Below are 25,206 nucleotides of genomic sequence, written 5' to 3'. Positions count from 1 at the left end.
CAATAAATGTATAAGGAAATGAAAAAATAGTAAAAATATTTATTTAGAACACTGTAATTAAAATATTAGAAATATTGAGAATTAAGTGTTTTATGTCTTTATAAAAAATTTATCAAGAGTACTCTGAATAGTCCCTGCATTCTAACTCTGTAATTTAGGATACAAAGCAAACATCTTTTCTAATCATTGGCAAATCGTCATCATATTTGTTTCCAAGTTTGTATCAGCTTCCAACATTTTCTTCTTTGCACCTTCAACGTTGTGAAATATTACCCGGAGTTACTCTAACATGAAGATTGTTTTTTTTTTGTTTGTTTTGTTTTTGCCAATTTCACTATCTCTAGAATATGGTCATCTTTTTGTCACACTTTCCTCATTCGTGTTGACAAGTCAGCCTTCCCTAAGTCTTCTGGTTGCACTAGAGTCTCTCGAATGACAGTAATGTCAGAGATCCCACAATTAGCTATTTTTTCCACAACTTCATATATATTTGATTTGAATTTCACTTATAGTGCTACCACCTTTCATTGTTGTGTTGCACTTCCATCTTTGTAAGCCAGTTCCCTCTTGTGATTATGCAACTTTAGAAAATGTCACTTGAGTTCATCATGGGAGCCAAGACAGCAACACACTTTTCTGTTTGCATATGAACTAACAGGTACTAATCACCAATAGACTTTGAAAGAACTGTTGTGATTGGTCACTGAACATGAGGTACATCTGTTATTTCCATACTGAACTGTGGACTGAGAAGCCAGCAGGGAGGTTTGTACTTTATGCAGTTATTCACAGTTAATATATTGTGGAAACTTTAAGCCATGTTGTTGAGGGACTCATGTTACTTATGAAGGACCAAGTAACTATAATGTGTATATGAGAACAGTGCAGGACTGTCTGTAGGACAGAAAAGGAACGACAGCAGGAATGGCCCTGTGGCTTCTTAGCAATCTTGATTTCTTAATTACAATCAAGTACATTAGCATTAAGGTGCTGACCAATTTATCTTTCCATCTAGAACTATTTTGTCTAAAATAAAGAAATCATAACTTATCAAAGAACTGCCTTAACTGATTGGAAATGGCCAAATGTTTTTGAGGGTTTTTTTGTTTTTTTTGTGTTTTTTTTTGGTTATGCAGCCTGATAAAATGAAAATTTTCTAAATCAGAGTGGGAAAATACTTGGAAGCAGCAGCAATTACAATTATTTTAAACATTTTCATTTCCATTTCACTGCATAAGTATTGTTCTGGGTGGCACTTTTATTACCTTGGCTATGAAATAGTCCCAGATACTGAGCTCCGGCGGGATGAACTTCTCTTTGACTGTCAGTAAGTCCTGGCTGACTGGTGATGAGGAAGAGGTTGGTGGGGCAGATTCTCTGCAAGACATTTTTGATGGCCTAAAACGTTTGTTCTGTTTCTCTCCTTCTTCCACAAGTGAAGAAACTAATAAAAAGAAAAATAAAGTATTATTCAAGTAAGCACTATTTCCAGTGTACTAACTTCATCTATCTTTATATAAGATTTAAGGTTACAAATAAGCACACACACAAAAGTGAATTATTATAATAGTAAGGTAATAAAATAGAAGTGAGACAAAAATCACCATCAACAGCAATCTTTGCTTTTATCTCAACTTATCTCTCATTCTCTGAATGTTAACTTTTCTATTGCATATGTGGGTAATAGGATATAATATCCACTTATAAATGAGTCTACAATGGAACTAAGATCATGAAAGAAAATTATCTATATCCCTCTACTTTGTGTTTAAGAATACCATGGAAGACCAAGAATATCATGGGATGTCAATGTTAATTGAAATCAAAAATTCACTTAGGAGGTTCTTTAGTAATCCCTTGGCCTTTTATCTCCATACAAAACTATATGTTTTCACTGAAAATATTAAAAAAATTCAAATATGTAAGAACTTAATTAAGTTGACTCAGACTTCTGGAAATGGGTTACATATGGAATTTTCTGGTCAGTGCAATAACAAATACGAGGGAGAAAATGCAATCTTTGTTGTTTTAACTTCTAAACATTTAACAGTATTCTTTTAGTATTTTGCTTTAGAGTATTAAGGGCCTTAGTAAAGAAAAACAAGTTACACAAATCTTTGACAAATACTAAGTCAGTCACGAGATGCAAATCACCAGTAGAGAACCAAGGATCTCCCAGAGAGAAGCACAGGCCTAATCAACAGGCAAACAACTCCACAATCAGGCACACCCCAATATCCTCCTTCAGTGGTTTCAGTGAGAATTTACTTACCTCCCAAAGGAATGCAAATATTTGTTCTGTAATACAATTTTGTTTTATTGTTGGAAGCTACTCAGCTTGCATAAACAGCATGCTCATGCATCACATCAAGCTACAGCCAAGCTGAGTTTAACAGACTAATTTCATTATTTCAGAGAAAAGGAAACTAAAATGAATAAAATTCCAAAAGATTGCTAAAAAGTGCTATGATTATTACATAACCTTTCAAATGATTTTAAAACGAACCATCAGATTAAAATGTGTCATTTTTTTGTTTTTATAAGCAATTGATATTCAATGATCATTCTTCTAATATATCTGTTGCATACATTTATATATATTCTAAAGCTTCAACAGTGGTTGTACCAAATTCTGATCAAGTAAAAAATTTAGAATATAAAAGTATTCTTTACCTTCCAAAAAATTAATGCTGTGGTTTAAAATAAATTTATCATTTGACTTTAACATTAGTATTTGGCTTTTAATTTTGTTTTTAGATCAGAAGGCATATAAACATAGAAGCGTAAAGGATCTCTAGAAAAATAAAACTTACAAACAATGCTAAATGAACACATTTTTGCCAAGATGGCCACAGGATTAAAAAAATCAGAGTTTTTAAAGCAAAACCTAAGAAGATTTTTAGAAAGAAAAAACTTTGGAAGTACTGCCTGGGGAGCCCAGATACTGACATGAAAATGAGAAAGTCACCACACACTGGGCACACTGGGGGTAAATGTTTAAAGTTACAGACTCAATGCCAGAAGTATAAAACTACTTCTTAAAATATTTTTGATGAACAAGGACAGAAAAAAAAATGGCAAACAAATTCACAGTACTGAATGTTATGTTATTTCAAATGCTATAAATACAAAAGGACCTGAGCAGTGCCTCCAGCAAACAAGAAATAACACGTAGCTGGTTCTTAGTGTAGATGCTCCTTCCTTTCCCTTCAATTACAGCAAGACCTAAGGCAACTTTATGCTTAATCACACGGGGTTAGAGTAGTCGTGAAGTACCAAGAGAGACTACCTATAGTGGCTGAGTGCTCGGCTGCTTACTTTTGAAAATGCTAATAAATATCAAGGATCTCTGCCACTCCTTGGATAAAAACTGACTCTACTATTCTATTACTGAGAGAGTAAATGGATACTTTACCAGTAACAGAAGAAAAAAACAACAACAAAAAACAGTATTAGAGAGAATTGAAAACGAAGTTGGATATGGAGTTTATGAATTATAAGAAATACAAAGAGGCTAGAAAGTGGGTAAGGAAAAACTACTATGCACTAACATAAATTTTTAAAATATATTTCTTAGCTGTTTTGGATTCACAGACAGTACGTTTTAAAAGTATAACAATGGTGATTCAAAGGAGCACATGAACCCCAATGTTCAGAACAGCACTATTCACAATAGCCAAAGTATGGAAAGAGCCTAAATGTTCATCAACTGATGAATGGATAACGATAATATGGTGTGTACATGTGTGTGCGCGTGCACGCATGACACACTGACACACACACACACACACACACACACACACACACACACACACCCCGGAATATTACTCTGCCATCAAAAAGAATGAAATCTTGCTATTTGCAGTATCATGGATGGAGCTACAGTGTATTATGCTAAGCAAATGCTTAGTTCAGTCAGAAAAAGATAAATACCATATGATTTCACTCATAAGAGGAATTTAGGAAACAAAAAGATGAACATAGAGGAAAGGAAGGAAAAATAATATAAGATAAAAACAGGGAGGCAAACCCTAAGAGCCTAATAACTATAGGGAACAGCTAAGTGTTGCTGGAGGGGAGGTGGGCGGGGGGGATGGGATAAATGGGTGATGGGCAATGAAAAGGGCACTTGTTGTGATGGGTACTGGGTATTATATTCAAGCGATGAATCACTAAATTCTACCCCTGAAGCTAATATTACACTGTATGTTAACTAATTTGAATTTAAATAAAATCTTGAAAGAAAAAAATACTTTTAAAGTCAAGATAGCGGATTGAGCATGCAAATATATTTTCCTTCCCTCTTAAGAACCCCTATCCTCACTCTGCAGGGGTTTTCTTGGAATATGGAAATGACTCCCAAAAGAATTCACAACAGAACTGGAGAAATGGCTAAAGAAGTTACAGTTGAAGAATGGACCTAGGAGGTACAGAGAAGTAAGAAAGACAACGTTGCTTTTTTTCACAAATTCTTCTGGACTACTAGATTTGCTACCATGCACATATATTGCTTTGATTAAAATCAAAACAGAAGGCAGCTAATAAGATTAACTTTTTTTGTTTGTTTATCAGACACAGAATTAATATTCTAAACCTAGACTTAAATGTTATTTCTTTTAAAACCTGACCTCAAAGTAACCAGCAGGAACGATCTCATTCCTTGCTCCTCAATCTAAGGCAACCTTATCCATGAGACTATCCATGAGTGTGCCAGAGAGTGCAACGAAGCTTCAGGAGGCTTGAAGGTCCTGGACCTTCAAATTTAGCTCCAAAGTTTAAGGGGTGGGAGGATGAAGGTAAGTAACTTAAATAATGACTTAAAACATTTCAGTGGAAAGAAACAAAGATATGTAGAAGATAAAAGTCATGTACGTTCAAGATAAAATAGATTTCAAATCTATTTGTTACTTTTGGCAAGATAATTCAGTGGAAGAGATCTCCTAAGAGATATGTATTCACTCTCCTTTAGCATCCACTTTAGGCAAAAAGTTTGAGAAGTACAAACATATGCCAACACAAGTCAAATATTCTGAAAATTATATGTAAAACTTGATTTTACAGGTAAACTTCAAAGATTCTTAAAAGAAAAAGACCAAAACAGGAGATTAAAAGAGTAGTAAATTTAAGGTAATTCTTAATCCTCAAAGAAAAAAAATTAATGCTAAAAAAATATCTGACAGGTGGTATTTTCCATATTTTAGAAAGACTGACTCTCAAGGTCTTCCTCAGATCATTACCTTGCACCTGCTTCATAAGCATCTATAAAAAGAAAACAATGAATGGGGCACCTGGGTGGCTCAGTTGGTTATGCATCCTACTTTGGCTCAGGTCATGATCTCATGGTTCGTGAGTTCGAGCCCTGTGTTGGGGTCTGTGCTGACAGCTCAGAGCCTGGAGCCTGCTTCGGATTCTGTGTCTACCTCTCTTTCTGCCCCTCCCCTGCTCACACTCTGTCTCTGTCTCTCTCTTAAAAATAAATAAACATTAAAAAAAAAAAAAGAAACAACTACCTTAGTAGAAAGTAGTGATCTATCTCCAAATCACAGGGCGAGTAGTCGCCAAGGTGGTTGGTGTTCAAAGTGATTCAATGGAATATGGAAATAAAATCTAAGTAAGTAGTAAGTAAATCCACTACTTACATTGAGTTTTTTTAAATGAGTAGAGGTGGGAAAAAAGGAAGAGAAGAGAAACAGGGTAAGAAGAGAAGCAAAAGAAGAAAGGAGTAGAGGGAGAGTGGAGAAGAAGAGTGAGAAGGAGGCTGAGGGAAAGCAGAAGCATTAGGGGAAAGAAAAAAAAAGGAGGGGTGAAAAGGGGAGCAGACACAGGAGCTAAGTGGTAAGGGGAAGAAGAAAACAAAATTTGTTTAATATCTGGATCAAAAAGAGTACATGTATTTTATTTAAAAAAATTTTTTTTACTTTTATTTTTTTTTGAGAAACAGAGTGAGACAAAGCGTGAATGGGGGAGGGGCAGAGAGAGTAGGAGACACAGAATCTGAAGCAGGCTCCAGGCTCTGAGCAAGCGGTCAGCACAGAGCCTGATGCGGGGCTCGAACCCATTAACTGTGAGATCATGACCTGAGCCGAAGTCGGACACTCAACCGACTGAGCCACCCAGGCGCCCCAAAAGAGTACATGTATTTTAAATAAGTAAGTACACACATTGTTGTTAAGCACAACCAAGCAGGACTTAGTTAAGCATGTTTTGTCACTAGGGTTATATAATAAAAAATCTAGAGGTAACTGTCCCACGGTACTACTTTTAAACAGTCAATTATAAGGATTTGGCATATTCACCTATATTTTAAATAGCTGTTTTCTATTTTAAAATGCTCAAGTCTTACCTTTTCTGGTCAAGAAATGCTGCTATTTTGTATATTTTGCTAAAGGAAGGATAGCAATGACATGTATAATCAATCACTAAATACTGAATACAAAACTTTTATTTTGATACAAGTTGGAGGGGGAAAAAGTAAAACATCTGGATTTTCTGATCTGTATTTAACATAAATAATCAAAAGGCAAAAACACACTTTAAAATGTCTAAAACATCATTAGCAGTCTCATAGTTAAAAAAAAAACAGGCTTACAAATAAAATACTCATTTTTTATTTCATGCCTCAATTTGGAGACATAAAAAATCATTACTAAAATTTTATCAAGGCAAAAATTCACAGTTCTCACAACTGCAAATATTACTACAAAATACAATAAAAATTCTTCAAATAAAATAGTTTTGCTTTATAATATGCAATAAAAAGCAAAAGTATGGATTTCTAACTGTTAGCATAAAAAAATCATTTTTTGAAATTTGCTATTGCTTACCTGATTGTCTACTTTAAAAATTAACCATAACAAAAAAATTCCAAACTCCATGAACATACATCTACACTAGTTTTAATTACAAAAAAATGAATCTTTAACATATGATGTGGAATTTGCAAAATTAAATTTGATTAAAAAATAAATTACTGATTTATTACATAACATTTTTGTTAAGAATTCTGACCTGCCAAGCTAAACTCTAATAGAAATCATCTACCATGTTCTCACATTACAAAACTTAGTCATAGTTTTAAACTTTGTCGCTAAAAGAATTAGTACATTAAGTATATAAAAGACTTGTACAGAGAAATAGAATTTAGTTCATGACACCATTAGTGCAAAGAAAATTAAAGTTAGAATTTAGACCAGAAGAAGGAAAACAAATGGTGACTTTTAAATACCTCTTCTAGTACTAAGCTACATCAATGATTGGTTTAGAAGAGTTTCTAGGTTCTCAAAGACAGATGAGCATCACATAATCTGGATAAGGCTATATCCAGCCCTACTACTAAGTGAACTACATATTTTAAGTATTGTGTTATTTGGCTACCAAGTCCTAATCCAGGGGATTAAATATACAGATGCAGATAATTTTTGGTCACCTTACTTACTTATTTACTTACTTACTTACTTCAGTGACTGGTGAAATACAGTTTATGATGGTACCTCTAAGATAATTTAAGTAATGGTATTTGTATACACGAAAAACTAAACCTGGTTAAACAATGAACTTATTAGACTTTGAGTAAGGTTCTTTACACATCTGTGCTCAGAAGAACTGGTCGGAATTGAGACATAGTGACTGGTAAGAATATTTTTAATTTTTTACAGGTATTTGGACATTCCATAGCTAGAATTTATTCCTTTTTAACATTTCACATTAATAAGATCAAAGTTTTAAGTAATTTTCTCTTAGAACACATTAAATTAGTTCTGAATTAGTGAACCATTTTTGCTTAATGCTTATCTCAGTAGAGCTCTATCTTATACCCCCCTCTTAGACTTTGAAGGTTTTTCTTTAACTGAATTCAGATATCTGAAGTATATATATTCCCAGCCAAGTTTCATGAGAAGTTAAGTCTTTTTCTTTTTTTTTGTCCATATAAAAAATAAAGCATGAGAAATTACTCTTTAACAATTAGAAAACAGGTGATAAGAATTAAAATATTTGTTAAAATTTGAAAACTAAGATTAACACACACAGGCTAATAAATTACAAAAAGAAAACTTAACAGAAAGGTAGAAAGCATTATGAAGATTCTTTTCAGGTCAAGATGCAATATATAGAGTTTTACTATTAGAAAGTTTAGAAATAGGAATACAGTTGTTTAAAATATTTACTTTTCCTGGTATTATGAACACTTAGAAATCCAAATCCCCTAATGGCCAGAATCATAGTATGCAAAACATAAAGCAGCCAATTTGAAATGTTTTCCAGTCATTTCAAGCCATAGTCTGATTTACCATGATTAGCACTGACATTTATTTCTACACATTTAAAATTATGTTAAGAGTGTAAGGAATAGATAACATCAAAACAATTTAAGAGCAGATTGTGGTTTCTAAAAGGCTAATCATTGTTTTAAATCAAAAATATGGCTTGATTAAATAAAGGAAATTTCTTAATTTTCTACTGTTAAGTGCAAAACAAAATAAAATGGGCCCAAGGTACCCCAACCCCTTCAAAAAAACACAAAGCAAGCTGAACTGTAAAAGCCTATTTCTAAAGCTAGTATCTTGCCTGCAAGACTGGGAGGGCTATGAGAACTGATGGCTGAAAGAGCTTTGGTAAAGCCCACACATTCCATGGAGAATACCACTACCTGGTGGGGGCTAGGCATAGCAAAGTGCCTTCCTGCCAAAGAAAGAAGAGAGAATCTGTATTTGGGATAGAACAAAGACCACAGTTACAGTATATTTCAAAACAAATGATAATTTCAATAGTAAAAGATTTAAGAAAATTACATTAGACAGTTCTAATCACTGGTGCATGAGTATCGTAAAGTTTGGAAACTGCACCAGAAACTTCATACTGCGTTTTCACCATAAAACTATTTGTTCATGTTTTAAGAAAATGGTCTGTAATAAGAATTTTGTGTGAATAAGTTAATACGTCATTACGCTTGACAAAGTTATCATTCAGATGAATAAATAAAGTTCCAGTCTTAAAAATAAATAAATAAATGAAACTGATGAAAAACTAACCAGGTAAAGGTTTTGAGTGTGTCTGTTCTTTGCTGGGAACATGCGCACCTCCACCAAACACAGCAGACCACATTTTTTCATTTAGAGGATGGGCCACAATCCGAAATAGTTCATTACTAGAATGTGTCGCCAGGCCATGGATGAAGAGACTAAGATACACTGCTGTGAGAATCTCACAGAGTAAAACTGTAAGCCCTGACTGGGCTTCCTCGCCAGAAGAATTCAAAAGTCGAATCAGGGAAGTTATGCCTAGGACAAACAACAAACATAGCTACTAATGACAATAAATTAAAAAAAAAATCAACTATAAAAAACTTTATTACATCAGAATTAAAAGTTTTTAATTCACAGACTAGTAGAGGTTATTACAGTTAACGCACAAACACTGAGATATCTGTTCAACTTAGAGAAATGACGAAGATCTATAAATCTGAAAGACAAAATTTAATTGCCATGACAAATGATCTCCTATTATAACAAAAGTATAAAAAGTGATAACAAAACATTTGAGTTATCTTAGTAAAATGGCTAAGAAAATACCAATGTTAAGTAACTACATAACTTATAACGAATGGGAAATACTCAAGTGGTATCAATTCTAACAATGTTAACTGTTATGTTAACAGTTATTAACATACAGCAAAACTATGCCAAATGTACTTTTTCCTCATCTAATTCAATAAGGCTGAGAAAAAACTAATATATGTATATTTATATATATATTTTATTTACATATAAAAATACATATATACAAATTATTTGTACCTGGCCATTGTGCTGGTGCTGTATTAGGAGTTACTGCTTCGTCTAAGCTTCCTGTTTTCAAAGAATGTCGATGGGGAAGTAATACTGTCTGATACATCATTCCAGTAAACTGATTTGTTTGAAATGAACTACGGGAAGAAAACATTTAAATAAGAATAATTTACAATAACAATATAATAAAACAGTAAACATAACATACAATGATCTAAAATGAATTTCATATGTATTATTTCCATATTTTAGATCTAACTTCTAGGGTATCTTAAATATAAATTTATTAGTTATACTGTTATTACTGATCTAAAGTACTGTTATCTATAGTCTAGTGTTATGTTAAAACCAAGTATCCTTTGAGTGTAAACGTGCAAATTTTCTAAATTAAAACACATGTGATGTTTTAAGTATTTAGTGAAAGACACAGAATACATACAATTGAGAAAACTAAATTCCTATTGACCACAAACTACCAACTATTCAATCAAATTTCAAAACAAGATTATCTAGTTGAAAAGAAAGTCAGTGTAGGTTCAGTGTGATATTTAATGGCTAGTCAGCCCTACATCAGGATAGGTTACATCAGGTATATGCACCAGGTACCAGGGATATAATTAAAAATGTGGTTTCTGTCTCCATGAAATTTACAGTCTGGTGGAGGTATCAGACACAAATCATTTTATTATATTGCTTTTAAAGACAAAATCTACGCATACAGGGCTATAAAAGCAAAACAGAGTAACATGGCACACAATTTGGGAAGTCAGGATAAGTTTCTCCAAGTAAATGGCACTTTAAGCTTAAAACTAAGTAAACAGAGGGGCGCCTGGGTGGCTCAGTTGGTTAAGCATCCGACTTTGGCTCAGGTCATAATCTCAAGGTTTTTGAGTTTGAGCCCCACATTGGGCTCTGTGCTGACAGCTCAGAGCCTGGAGCCTGCTTCAGATTCTGTCTCCCTCTCTCTCTGCCCCTCCCCCACTCATGCTCTGTCTCTCCCTCTCTCAAAAATCAACATTAAAAAAAAAAGTTAAACATATACTAATGAAAATAAAGCCACACTCAATGACAAGAAAATGAACTCTTGGAGGACGAAGGCCAAAGATATCAAGTTGAAGCTATCTTGGGAATACATAAGCAGAGTAGTAAGTTTAGACTCTCATGAGAGAATTCAAGCACATAAAACAATCAAAAATCAACACAAAGGAAGAGTAACATCATGTAAGAAACAACAAACTCTGTGAATGACCTGCACCTAAGGAAGCAGATATACCAGAACATTACAGAATGTGCTTTATACTCAGAAAGGTTAAAACAATTAAGAAATAAAGACTGTAAGTTATAAAAACAAAAGTGGCTATTAAAATCAACAAGGAGATCTTAAAATGAAAAACAGAATTTCTAAAACACAAACTCAGATAGGCTAAATAAAAGGACATTGCTGAAGAATGAGTTAGTGTCTGGAAAACGAAGCTAGGATTTCTCCTGAAATGAAGGAAAAATGAATAAAATGAAAGCTAAAACAAAAATAAAAGAAACCTCTATGTTCCAATACCTGTCTAATAAGGAACAAAGAAAAGACAAAATATTTAAAGAAATGAAACAAAACAAAGGATCATAGGAGAAAAAGAAGATGCAAACCAAGAAACAAACTTGTAACCACAGGGAAGGAAGTGATGCTTACTAGAGTGGGGGAGGGGATGGTAATAGGTAATAGGTAATGGGGATTAAGGAGTGCACTTGGCAGGATGAACACCAGATGATGTACAGAAGTGCTGAATCACTATATTGTACACCTGAAACTAATATTACACTGTTTGTTAACTAACTGGAATTTAAATAAAAATCAAAAGAAAAAAAAGAAAGAGAATTTCAAAGCACTAAGGAAAGATACCTAAGTGTCAAACAGTATGTTTTAAAAGTCTAGCTAAATTAGAGTGAAACTTAGGCTATAAAGAGAAAAATCATAAACACCACATTTTTTTCATTTTATTTTTATTTTTCATTTTTATTTAATTTCTTTTTAAATTTACATCCAAGTTAGTTAGCATATGGTGCAACAATGATTTCAGGAGTAGATTCCTTAATGCCCCTTACCCACTTAGCCCATCCCCCCTTCCACAACCCCTCCAATAACCCTCTGTTTGTTCTCCATATTTAAGCATCTTATGTTTTGTCCCCTCCCTGTTTTTATATTATTTTTGCTTCCTTTCCCTTATGTTCATGTGTTTTGTATCTTAAAGTCCTCATATGAGTGAAGTCTTATTTGTCTTTCTCTAATATCGTTTGACATAATACCCTCTAGTGCCATTCACATAGTTGGAAATGGCAAGATTTCATTCTTTTTGATCACTGAGTAATACTCTATTGTATATATATATACCACATCTTCTTTATCCATTCATCCATCGATGGATATGTGGGCTCTTTCCCTACTTTGGCTATTGTGGATAGTGCTGCTATAACCATTGCGGTGCATGTGTTCCTTCGAAACAGCATACCTGTTGCCTTGGATAAATACCTAGTAGTGCAATTGCTGGGTCGTAGGGTAGTTCTAGTTTTAATTTTCTGAGAAACTTCCATACTGTTTTCCAGACTGGCTGCACCAGTTTAAATTCCCACCAGCAGTGCAGAAAAGATTCTCTCTCTCGGCATCCTTGTCAACATCTGTTGTTGCCTGAGTTGTTAATGTTAGCCATCCTGACAGGTGTCAGGTGGTATCTCATTGTGGTTTTGATCTGTATTTCCCTGATGATGAGTGATGTGGAGCATTTTTTCATGTGTCAGTTGGCCACCTGGAAGTCTTCTTTGTACAAGTGTCTGTTCATGTCTTTTGCCCATTTCTTCACTGGGTTATTTGTTTTTTGGGTTTTGAGTTTGACAAGTTCTTTACAGATTTTGGATACTAACCCTTTATCTGATATGTTGTTTGCAAATATCCTCTCCTATTCCATCATTGCCTTTTAGTTTTTCTGATTGTTGCCTTCACTGTACAGAAGTTTTTTTATTTGGATGAGGTCCCAAGAGTTCATGTTTGCTTTTGTTTCCCTTGCCACCGGAGACGTGTTGAGTAAGAAGTTGCTGCGGCCAAGGTCAAAGAGGTTTTTGCCTGCTTTCTCCTCGAGGATTTTGATGGCTTCCTGTCTTACGTTTAGGTCTTTCACCCATTTTGAGTTTGTTTTTGTGTATGGTGTAAGAAAGTGGTCCAGGTTCATTCTTCTGCATGTCGTTGTCCAGTTTTCCCAGCACCGCTTGCTAAAGAGACTGTCTTTATTCCATTGGATATTCTTTCCTGCTTTGTCAAAGATTAGTTGGCCATACATTTGTGGGTCCACTTCTGGGTTCTCTATTGTGTTCCATTGATCTGAGTGTCTGTTTTTGTGCCAACATCACTCTTTTTTGAAGTTTATTTGAGAGAGAGTGTGTGAGTGGGGAGGGGCAGAGAGACAGAGAGAGAGAATCCCAAGCAGGTTCCATGATGTCAGCACAGAGCCTGACACGGGGCTCGATCCCATGAATCATGAGACCTGAGCCGAAATCAAGAGTTGGTTGCTTAACCAACTAAGCCACCCAAGTGCCCCAACATCATTCTTCTGTGAAATTTTTCTCAATTCCAAGTCACTTACTCCCTCCTTTGGGCTCCCTGAGCCTTTTACTATCTTACATCATATATACTATAATTGTATGATATCATACATTACACGTAACAGTATGTAGTTATATATAATTGCATATAATGACAATGTAACTATACCATTATACTCATGCCTCAAGTACAATGTCATGCTATATATATCACTTATCAGCTCACATGTATGTCTTTAACTAGAATGATCTTAAGAAAGGAGAACTTATCTCAGTGCATACTATGACTCCTAAGTTAGTTAAATGAGTTATACTGACAAGGGTCTACTTGGCATTCATTTACCAGAAAGGCATACACCAAAATTTCAAAGCTGGGGAAAAAAGTACTCTTCAGTTCAAATGCTTTCTGTGCTATTTAAAACACTGTCATAAACAGTTTTTCTAAATCTAGAGCATGTAAATTCTGAAATGTCATCAGTTACTATAAGCATTCCTCAATTTCACAAAGATATTTACCTGTAGTTATGACTACCACAAAGGCACTGATAAATACAAGCAGAAAGTGAGGCTGCTAAAGTATGCATTACATATACCTGGAAAAAAACCACAAAATTACTTTAAGTATAACTTTTAAAAAATCAAACTTGTTTCAAGACCAACTATAATAAGCATTATAAAAAAGTGGAAAAAACTATTCTGTCCTTATGAACTACTTCCTTTTTTTCCTTAACATTCATTTATGCCTATACAGGTCTCACTACAGACAAATTAAAAACACTAAGGCTGTGGGCAGATAACATAAAACACACACAGGCTACCTAATTTCTATTTTAAGAGCAAATGGGAAAAGACATTAGCTATTCAGTAGTGCATCAGCCATGTATTAAAAGAAAACCCTTTGGGGCACCAGGGTGGCTCAGTTGGTTAAGCATCCAACTTTGGCTCAGGTCATGATCTCTCAGTTCAAGAGTTCAAAGCCCCATGTCGTGCTGTGTGCTGGCAGCCCAGAGCCTGGAGCCTGCTTCAGATTCTGTGTCTCCCTCTCTCTCTACCCCTCCCCTACTCATGCTCTCTCTCTCTGAAAAATAAACAAACATAAAAAAAATAAATAAAAAAAGAAAAAGAAAGCCCTTCAAGACTCAACCTTCTTCAAACAAAATATGTAGAAGCTCAGTCTGGTAAATAACAGTTAACCTATGGATAGGTCACTGAAGAATATGCTACCACATATTCTAGCTACTAGAGAAAGCAAGGAACCTAAAGAGAGGGAAATTATTTAGGGAAAGAAGAAGGTATGAAAGACAGCAACTGAAGGGCAAACATTTGTACTGAGGAAGAGAAGGCTCTAAACATGGCATGACAAGCAGTAAAAGAAGTAGATCTGACAAGCATAATCCAGGTCAGAAAGCAAACTAGATTAGACTATTAAAAGACTAATTTCTTCAAATGGAGGGTTGCTGGAATGGAGGAGAGTGGGGATGCACTAGATGCGTGATGGACGTTAAGGAGGGCATTTGTGATGAGCAGTGGGGTATTGTATGTAAGTGATCAGTCACTAAATTCGACTCATGAAACCATTATTACACTATACATCAACTAACTTGGATTTAAATTTAGAAAAAGAGACCAGGTTCTTGATCTAATTATGAAGTAGGACAGTCTTGGATGCAGATAAAAATGGGAGAGTCACAGATTAAAACCAAAAATCAAGGATATCATCATATTAAAAGAAGACAACAAAACCCACATATGGGAAATTGCAAAAATGATCAAAACATTTTTAAGTTTCTCCAATCAAAAAGTGGAGTCTATTTCTCTACTTACTGAACCTGGGCTGGCCTTGTGACTTGCTTTGACCAAGAAGGCAAAGCATTATATGAGTTCTGAACCTAGTCCTCAAAAGGCCTTGCAAATTCTCCTATTGCTGCTCTTTAAACCCTGCAACCACTATGTAAAATAATCTAGGTGGGATGGTTAATTTTATGCATCAACTTAACTGGACCATGGGGTGCCCAGACATTTGGGGAGACATTCTGGGTTATGTCTGTAAGCGTGATGTGGGATGAAATTAACACAGGTAGAAGTGGCAGACTCAGTAAAGCAGACTGCCCTCCCTAATGTGGGCGGGCCTCACCCAATCAGGTGAAGACCTAAACAGAATAAAGCTGAATATAAGGGAACTTCTGACTGGCTGTACTGAGCTGGAATACTGGTGTTGTCCTGCCTTTAAACACTTGCTCCTCTTGGGTCTCACGCCTACTGGCTCTCACACTGTACCTTATACTACTACTGGCTTTTCTGGTTGTCAGGTCTCTGGACCCAGACTTGAACTTCACAATAGGTCCTGGGTCTCCTCCACCTTGATGACAGCCAATCTTAGGACCTCTCAGCTCCCATAGTTATGTAAGGCAACTGCTCTGTACATATACATACACAAGTCCTATTTGTTCTGTTTTTCTAGAGAACCTAGACCAATACATTAGGCTTGGTTCATAGTGGATGAGACCCGTATGATCCAGATTCTCCTGTCATCCCTGGAAATAGTGTGCCAACCACCCAAAATGCAAATAAGGCCATCCTAATCCGGAATCCAGCCAACGTACCAGCTGATGGAAGACAAATGAAAATATCCAGACATCAGTCAGTCCAGCTGGCCCAAATTAGAACTGAGGAGCCAACCCAATGAATCATGAGCAAAATAAATGATGGCCATTTGAAGTTACTAATGTTTCAGGGTGGCTCTTAAGCAGCAAAAGCTAACTGATATACCAAGTGTACGCTCATTATTAAAATTAAGTATGTGATACAGTTTAGCTAAAATGAGCAAAATCTCAACAAAATTAAATTCCTTACTGTATCATATACCATGTGGGCATTTATACTAGAGGAGGACAGGAAAAGCGGCAAAATTAAATTACAAGGGTTAAGGTTATCAAAGAGGGTAAGGCTGTAGGCAATATTCAGGCAAGCAGAATATTGAACTGGTAGGATATTGCAGCCTGAGAGGTGGGCGAGAACCAGACGACAGACTATTAAGAGAAAAAGAGAAAAGGAGTCCAAACTTGGTCATACTTTAAAGGATTTCAGTATGCTTGGAGAGTAAAGATGAAACATGGAATGTGATATTAATGTACATAAAGTACAGTGGTGATGATGAAAAGATGATGTGCTTGACTAGATAACCATGTGTACTGATTCAGTAAGTTTGGAGTCAATTTAAGAATCACATATCCTTAAAATACATGTTTTAATATTAATAAAGGAAAACTTTAATTTTATACCATAATACTTAGTTCCTATTTCTAAAAATCAATCAGCTTCTCCCCTAATTGTAATGCTAAAACAATTACTCATGTATCTGTATACACACCTATTACTCTTATCTTAATAAAGTGGCTAAATAACACTAAATAACTAAATTTAAAATTGAAGTACCCTATTGGGTATGAGAATACAAGTGAGGTCAGCCTGGCCTACAACCCTAAGTTCTCTTTGATCAAAAAATATAAACTTAGTAATGTGACAATCCCTATGTATAGTCTGATGTTTAAAATTGCTTCTAATAAGTGTTTCTTAACACTTAGCTTTCGGTTTTATCATAATATACAGGTAAGTTAAAAGAATGAACCAAGCATACTTACCTTATTGCTCTGGATGTCAGGATGGGGTGGTGAATCAAAGTTTATTATGGCATGAAGAATATCATGTGTGAGGTTACTAAGGTGCAGTAATGGATTGGCAACTACTGTTTTGGCACTGGCAGTACAAGCAAAGAGGAGGGGTACCGAGGTTTGCTCTGACAGAGGGCTAGGAAATATGGGTTCTGATGTTTCCTTAAAAACAATGGGAAAAAAAAGGTTAATCAACTATTTAAAGTGGTAATTCACTACTTTACTATTTCAGAAGTCTCTTGGAAAAACTTCAAAATAATTCAAAATTAAAAGCATAACAGATTACAGAATTAGGATCTGAGGAGGTCAACATTCCACCAATTATAGAGGAAAATGAGGGGACAATACCCTTTTATCCTAAGGAGAAGTTCATCACCTCACAAGGCACTCACGTAAGAATGCAGAGTATGAATGCAGCAGATCACAGGGCTTGACGGAGAATGATCCTGAAACCATTATATACACACTACGCTACAAACTCCTAACACAAAACGGTATTCCTTAAAGCAACCATAATGAAGAAAATCAACAGCTTTAGTACTTAAAAACCAAAAGAGCAGTATCAAAAACCATTTCTCATGTGTGTACTATTTCAACTGGCCACTGTGTAACTTACATACCTGCTGAGATTCTTGTAAAAGCAAAATCAACTCCATTCTCACAGATGCAAGACCCCCTCCGTGGGACCCATGAAGTATGCAGTAACTCAGAAACATCCTCAAGAGTGACTGATATTTCAAAAGCCACTGTCTTTTTTCCTGAAAATTTTCTCTCAGTTGTTTCACTTTTGTTTGCTGAAGCAAATCTTCAGAATCTTCATTTAATCCAAATCCATCTCCGTTTTCGTCCAGGGCAGACTGTAATTCTTCTCCATCTGAACAATAGTCACAGGTCCTCTGAAGAGCTATTACCTCTCTTTCAAGCCAGTGGTAGAGTTGGTAACGCAATTTTCCACCATCTATTTCATAGCCAGTAGATAAAGTACGAAGTTCTACGGTGAGAATCTTTAAACATGCTCTAAATTTTAACTGAACTGCAATTATGTCTTCTGATGGACTCAAAATATCATTTTCATCTAGTGTGCTGAGAGTGTCTGTATAATTAGAACTTGTTTCATCTACTTTTTTCACCGTTTTTCTCTGTAAAGGTTTCAGTTCTTTCATTGAGATAGGGAGATCGTCATTTTCTTCATCGTTATCACTGTCCCATTTTAATTCTAAAGAGTCATCCTGAAATACAACGCTTGGTTGGCTCCAGTCAAAAGAAAGAGTGGAGTTTGACTGCTTCTCTGAGGAACCCTCTGACGAAGATCCAAAACCATTCATCACTGACTGTGACCAATCAACAGCAGAAGACTTATCTTCCCTTGCATCCAAGTTCACTGGAGAAGAAGGAGAATAGTCTTTACTAGTATCCAGAAAACTCGATGTTCTACAAAAAGGTTTTGTTTTCTTGATGACTTTTGGCATCTTTGATAATACTTCCAAAGCTAACATAGGACAGCCAGCTTTTAAATGAGCACTGGCAGTAGTAAAAAATAATCTTCTTTCACTTAAATTGATTGTTCCTGCCAGTCCACTTTTTCCCGTTAAACTCATGTGTGTAGACAATACATCAGATGATCCAAAATGACGTCTCAGCAACAGAGGATGCGTTCTTAGATAATTGTAGAAATTAAAAACTGCAGGATTACAGGCTGACATCATGACTTGATCTGAAAGTAAATTAAGTTTATCAGCTAAGAAAAATTCAAGAGTTGTACTGCAGTCTTTTTCTCTATGGCACCTTTACCCACCTGGTCTTTTGACAGAATTTTACTAAGAGATCACACTCACACATGGCATTGAACAGACAAGAACACGTTTGTCATGAAAGTGTTTTAACATAAAAGGAGAACGGAGGTTATACTGATTTCCGCCTCTTCAGGTAATAATTTAAGATTATTTGAACATCCACTTACACACCCATAGTTCGTATTCTCCTACTTCCCTCAACATCCCTTCCCACTCTGCTGTGCTAAATCTTCCTCATCTTCTCTACTTGAGGATGTTAAGAGTATCCTAGAGTTCAGTGCTTGGCTTCTTTTCTGTCTACACTCGCTGAGTGAACTCATACAGTGCCAAGGCTTCAAATACCATCTAGACAATGGTAACTTGCACATCTATTTCAAGCCCAACTTCATCCTGTACATCTAGACTGCTATATCCAAAGGCCTACATTACATTTCCATTTACATGCACACACTCTTTCCTCAAGGTCTCTTTATCTAGTGTGCTCTTAGCCTAAACCACTCTTTATCCAGATAGCTACTAGATAACTCACTCAGGTCTCTGTTCAAAGGTCAGCTTATCAGAGAGGGCTTCTCTGTCTAAAACAACACTCCCCCAAACTTGCTCCTGGTTTTCCTCATACCATTTACCTCAAGCTAAAAATCCAGGAGTTATCCTTGACTCTTACTCCCTTCACATCCAATCCTACCTAGTTTACCTGAAAATTATATTCCAAATCCCACCATTTTTCTGAGCCTCCGCTCCTATTATTCCAGTCCAAGCCACTCTTACCTTTTAAAATTTTCTTCTAGAATAGAGAATTTGACTCTAAAAGTATGTGATCATGTATTAATCCCAAATCAAAATACACTTTTGACATGAATATGTGTAGGTATAAAAAAGTGACCGGCAAAGGCCTTTTCTTTTCCCCCTTAATTACAGACAAGTCAGTTTGGAAATCTTCAGCTCAGATGGCCAGGACATTTCAACAACTGAACATGGCTTTCTCACAATTCTCTCACAGTAAGACTCATGATATTCCTCATTAAATGATGCTATGTAAAAACCTATCAACTAAAATCTTTTCCAATTAGTACTTCAAGTGATATGACTGACACCAAGGATACCAGCTATTACAAATAATTCAATTCTACCTATAGAAAAATATTTGAAAAGCATATCCCATCATTTTTATATGATTTCATACAAAGATTCCATTTTATACTAACCTCTAGAAAAGCTTAAGCAAAAGGGATTTCTAAAACAAAAGGAGATCTTAAAAAAAGGTAAATTATAAAAAATTCTCTACCTCACTCATCTCATAAAAAACTAATCCTATCACTTGTCAACTTTCTTTAAAGAATGTATTTTTATTATAAAAATTATAAAACTAATTAACAAACACACAAACTTGCACCTGAGAAAAATGGATTTTCTATCACTACTTTCCTCAAAATTTATATTCAAATATTGATAATATTTATGTCGAATACACTGATTTTATAAAAACAGAAAATCCAAAGTTCTTGGTTTTCAAAGGATTTTTCTGAAAAAAAGGATTTTCCTAAAAAAAAAACCGAATATACATAACTCTGTGTCCCCAACTAAATCTTAAAAGTCTTAGACCATGTTTTCAACTTGCTTTGTATTACCCTTAGCACCCAACAGTGTGTTCTGCACCCAGCAAATACTAAAACAACTATATTATTATCTGTATTATTAACATCTTAGAAATGTAGCTTACCATCATCCTCTCTGACTGGTTGCTTTATTAATGTTTCCAGAGCACCACTATAATCTTCCAAAATCCAATATGCCATACTCCGAAGAAAAGGATCATAATGCATACTTATGTTCAATGAATTGAGTTCACTGACAGGAGAATCAATTCCCAAAACTTTTTTACGTAAAATAGATTTATATGTTGCAGATGTATCAAATTCAGACTCATAGAGTCTTGCTATTACAAGAGCCAACTGAATGTCATTCAGTTTCTCAAGACATACCTTCAAAAAGAGAAATACTGGTTATCAATAAGCAGAAGCATCTTTCATTTTAAGATAAACTCAACTGACTCACTAATAACTAGATGAAAAAAAGGCACTGTTAGTATCTGAAATTTTTTTTTTTAATTTTTTTTTTTTTTCAACGTTTATTTATTTTTGGGACAGAGAGAGACAGAGCATGAACGGGGGAGGGGCAGAGAGAGAAGGAGACACAGAATCGGAAACAGGCTCCAGGCTCTGAGCCATCAGCCCAGAGCCTGACGCGGGGCTCGAACTCACAGATGGCGAGATCGTGACCTGGCTGAAGTCGGACGCTTAACCGACTGCGCCACCCAGGCGCCCCAGTATCTGAAATTTTTAAAAATATTTATTCTTGAGAGAGAGGGAGACAGAGTGTGAGCAGGGGAGGGGCAGAGAAAGAAGGGAGACACAGAACTGGAAACAGGCTCCAGGCTCTGAGCTGTCAGCACAGAGCCTGAGGTGGGGCTTGAACTGTGAGATCGTGACCTGAGCCGAAGTCAGACACTTAACCAACTGAGCCACCCAGGCACCCCTAGATGATAGGATTTTTAAAAGTCACTATTAAATATTACTATGTATTTATTAGCCTTATGCAATTTCTGCTATTCTTAAATTAAAAAATAAAAATTTAAGCCTACATAAAAAGCTTAAAAGGCTGACAATGCTTCTTTTCATGTTTATTTACTTTTGGGAGAGAGAGAGAGAGACAGAGCGCAAGCAGGGGAGGGGCAGAGAGAGAGGGAGACACAGAATCTGAAGCAGGCTCCAGGCTCTGAGCTGTCAGCATAGAGCCCGACGTGCGAAATCACGTCCCAACACACAAACTGCGAAATCATGACCCAAGCCAAAGTCAGACACCCAACCAACTGAGCCATCCAGGCGCCCCAACAATGCTTTTATTAAAAAAGTTTCATCATTACCTCAATTGCATCTCTGACGCAACCAGCTAAAAGAAAAAATGCTGCAGAATGTTCAAATCTTTGTTTGCCTAACAAAGAAAAGGCATTCTTTAAAGCTGCTTTACGCCATCTCTCATCCTCAAAATTGTGTCCAAAAAACTGTGTCATCTTGGTGTCTTTTTGGGATCTATAAAGAAAAAAAATGTATGAAAATTCTGAAGCACAATGTTTCCACAGTCAGAACCAATTTTATAAAGTCAGCCATTTACAAGTTAAGACTCAAAGGAAACACTTGCCCATGTATGGATTACTATACATCTGCCTGCCCACTGGAGGATTACTGGTGATCAAAACCTAAGGAATTTATTTATCCTGATTCAAAACAATCCTAAAAGATCTAGTCTCTGAGAAAACTGACTGGTGCCCATGATCTTCCCCTCAAAGTTGTATTCATATAGATTCACCTGGAACAGAGTGTGAAATAAATGGTGAACTATTTTTAGTAATCACGTTTATCAAGTCTTGCTGAGAATAAGTAAAAGAGAAAATTCCAAGTGATCCTTGCTCAAGAGTGGGGTCGGGGCCCACAGGAGGAGGGTAGTTTGGAGGGATAGCCTGGTCCATGAATCTGTAATAGGGCAGAGGGTAGATGCCTGTTCCAGATTCCACCAATTCATCTTCTTCCCCACTACAGAGACAAGTCTTTGGTTTAGTTCTTTGTTCCAAAGAAGTGCCATGAGAAGTTCTTACAATAAATAAGAAAATGGCTTCCTGGACTGATAAACCTAAAACCTAAAGTGATGTCATCAAGATTTTTCTATTCTGGAAAACACTTGGGCTTCTTTCCTATGAATCTCTCCCTAAACACAAAAATAACTAAGAATGTACATGAATCACAATTAACAAGAACAACAAATCTTGACTTTATTTCATACACTTGTTCCTTACGAAAAGTTTTCCATTTTGAAGCAGTTTTCTTACCTACCTATATAAGCCCCAAATCACAGCTTTCTTTCTCATTGCAAGGTAAAAAATGGCAGCATCTAAAGGATCATTCTTTCTATAAAAGGCTGCTTTAGCTACCTATAATTAGAAAATGTTGGTCAAAATTTCACGGAAACAATTTTTAAACAAACAAAATAACTTCTCTCACATACCACACTGACACACATTATTTCAATGACCAATGAATTAAGAAAATATGTGCACGAATGCATGGATGTTTATGTATACATACGCACACATATACACATATTTTACACTTGAACGCGTGCATTTTTTATAATTTCAAAAGTAATTCAGGGTGGTGGCCTCCAAAGACACAGAGAGGTGGGAACACATGGACGATGCTCTTCAGTACAAGCTCCTCAGTACTATTTTACTTTTCCAAGATGTATACACATCATTTTGTAAAAATCAGACACATACTAAGTAAATGTATCAACTACAATGGAAGAATTAGAATATAAACATTAAAATCCTGTATTAATGAGATATTTTGAAATATCATGGCTATTTCAAGGCATTTTACTGATTCACTTAAAAAATAGAAACAAGAAAGGGAGTAAGGAATGTTCTTTAAAGCAACACCTAAAATACATTAATTACTTCATTTTTCTACCACAATAAAATACAACTTACCTTTTCTATGCACTTGCGTAAGGTGCGGGTGTTCCGGACCCACCACCCCACGCCCATGGCTCTCAGTTCCGACCAGGTGGGATCATCTTTCTGCATGGCCGGCAGCATGCTCAGCAGTTCCTCCTCTGCTACCGAGTGAAAAGCCCAGGCAAAATGACTAGTAGACAGGCCTGAATAAATGTCAAAAAATAATGTTCATGGGAAATATAAGCATGTTTATATAATGATGATCAGAAATGCGTGTGCCATATCTGTCATAAGGAAGTCTCAACTCTTTATGGGACTCACAGAAGCACAATTAAGAGTTTAGGGTTGGAGGAAATAGGTTTTTTCTTTCATTGTTTCTCCTAACAACTCTATCACTTCACTATTTTTTATAATAAGCACATATTTTCTATGATTAAAACACCTATTTTTAAAAAAAGGTAAGAAAAAATGTTTTATGGAAAATGCTACTTTTCTGATTATTTTTGCTCTCTAGCTATTACCCATGATCTTTCCTTAGAAAATGAGAAACACTTAACGTACTGTTCTATGCTGGAATGACTGTTATTCACAGCTGATTCTCACTTTCCTTTGGTCAATGTTTGTTTTGTGGATTCAATACCACGGAATTAAAACAGCATCAAGTAGATAGGACACCTCCCTGAAAAGAACTTAACAGGGTAGACTCTGGACTCAGATGATACAATAAACCCAGATCCATCCCTAACTATGTAACTGTGGACAAATTACTTCGACTCCTGATTGTTCAACTGCCTCATTTATAAAATGTGAATAATCACAGCACTACCTTATTACATTGTTGTGAGCATTAAAATACCAGAGTTTAAGCATTTAGAATAGAATCTTAAAGCATTTAAAATATCAGAGTTAAGGCATTTAGAATAATAACTATTATTACCCCTTATCACCACATTAGTCAGACACTTTTTTATGTACACAGTATCATTTACATCAGCAATTCTCTTAACCTACTGGCCCCTACATTTGGGGCTTACTGTTCAGCTTCCATTTGGTCTCTTCACAGAGTTCATTTTCTTTGGTATTTCTGGGTGAAGTACATGCTTAATTATAAGATGTGGCTTTGAACATATATGGACTCAGAATTTTAATCTGATAGCAAATGCCAAGGAATCTGAAATGCCCACTATACTTTCTTTCCTTGGAAAGAAATATAGAAATTAAAAAAAAAGAAAAACACCTATGCAGGTGCTAAATGGACTGCTATTCTGAACTGTTTTTAGATGTCTATTATCTCTCAACTAAGTTCAATAATATTTCACAAATAATTAAACGATTAGACTTAGAATTTTAGTACTTTTCCAAAGCTAAATACAAAATGAAGGGAAGGAGGGAGCAGAAAGACAGAAAGAAAGGAAAAGAGAAAGCAAGAGACAGACAGACATCAATAAGAAGAGGCTAACCTCTGTCCCAATAACACTGTTTAACCCTGTAGCTCCAATAATGCTGGAACCCAGCTGCACCTCTGAACTTCCAGGGCAGTAAGCCAAGAAATACCCTGTTTTAAGTTACCTTAAACTTAAGTCAAATATTTCTGTTAATTTAAGGCCTAAGGTATATGAGAGTATCTGAAAGGTTAATAAACTAACATTTGAAATACACATTAATATTAACATAGTTTTGGGGTGAGTGAATTTTTCCTTTCTATGTTCTATACTCTTTACGTAAGACAATTAAAAACTATTATTTCTGGAACAAAAATGTTACTCAAATTTTGGGTAGAAAACTCAACTTTGATAAATGTTAAATAGAGCAAAGAAAAAAATCTAAACAAGTTGAAGAGAATAAAACAGTATTAATTGGTC

At 35.5% G+C, this 25,206-nt stretch overlaps 1 protein-coding gene across 3 annotated transcripts in view; it reads right to left on the bottom strand.

Annotated features, from left to right (window-relative positions):
* Positions 1 to 25,206, bottom strand: part of DMXL1 (Dmx like 1) — a 135,139-nt gene that overhangs the window by 46,604 nt on the left and 63,329 nt on the right. For 2 of the 3 annotated variants that reach the window (XM_030317036.1, XM_030317043.1), the window contains exons 20-29: positions 23,378 to 23,547; positions 22,722 to 22,819; positions 21,758 to 21,923; positions 20,555 to 20,816; positions 17,662 to 18,755; positions 17,012 to 17,203; positions 13,887 to 13,963; positions 9,795 to 9,922; positions 9,030 to 9,278; positions 1,266 to 1,444 (exon numbers count right to left, since the gene is read on the bottom strand). In XM_030317036.1, coding sequence (XP_030172896.1) covers positions 1,266 to 1,444; positions 9,030 to 9,278; positions 9,795 to 9,922; positions 13,887 to 13,963; positions 17,012 to 17,203; positions 17,662 to 18,755; positions 20,555 to 20,816; positions 21,758 to 21,923; positions 22,722 to 22,819; positions 23,378 to 23,547 — 2,615 coding nt within the window. Of the gene's footprint in view, positions 1 to 1,265; positions 1,445 to 8,565; positions 8,680 to 9,029; positions 9,279 to 9,794; positions 9,923 to 13,886; positions 13,964 to 17,011; positions 17,204 to 17,661; positions 18,756 to 20,554; positions 20,817 to 21,757; positions 21,924 to 22,721; positions 22,820 to 23,377; positions 23,548 to 25,206 lie in introns of all 3 variants that reach the window. The other variant, XM_032592714.1, reaches the window with a different exon arrangement.

The sequence above is a fragment of the Lynx canadensis genome, chromosome A1 (genome assembly GCF_007474595.2).
Source record: "Lynx canadensis isolate LIC74 chromosome A1, mLynCan4.pri.v2, whole genome shotgun sequence".
In the NCBI taxonomy this organism is placed as follows: Eukaryota; Metazoa; Chordata; class Mammalia; order Carnivora; family Felidae; genus Lynx; species Lynx canadensis.
The sequence above is the reverse complement of the archived record's forward strand: the minus strand, read 5'-3'. Positions and strand labels throughout refer to the sequence as shown.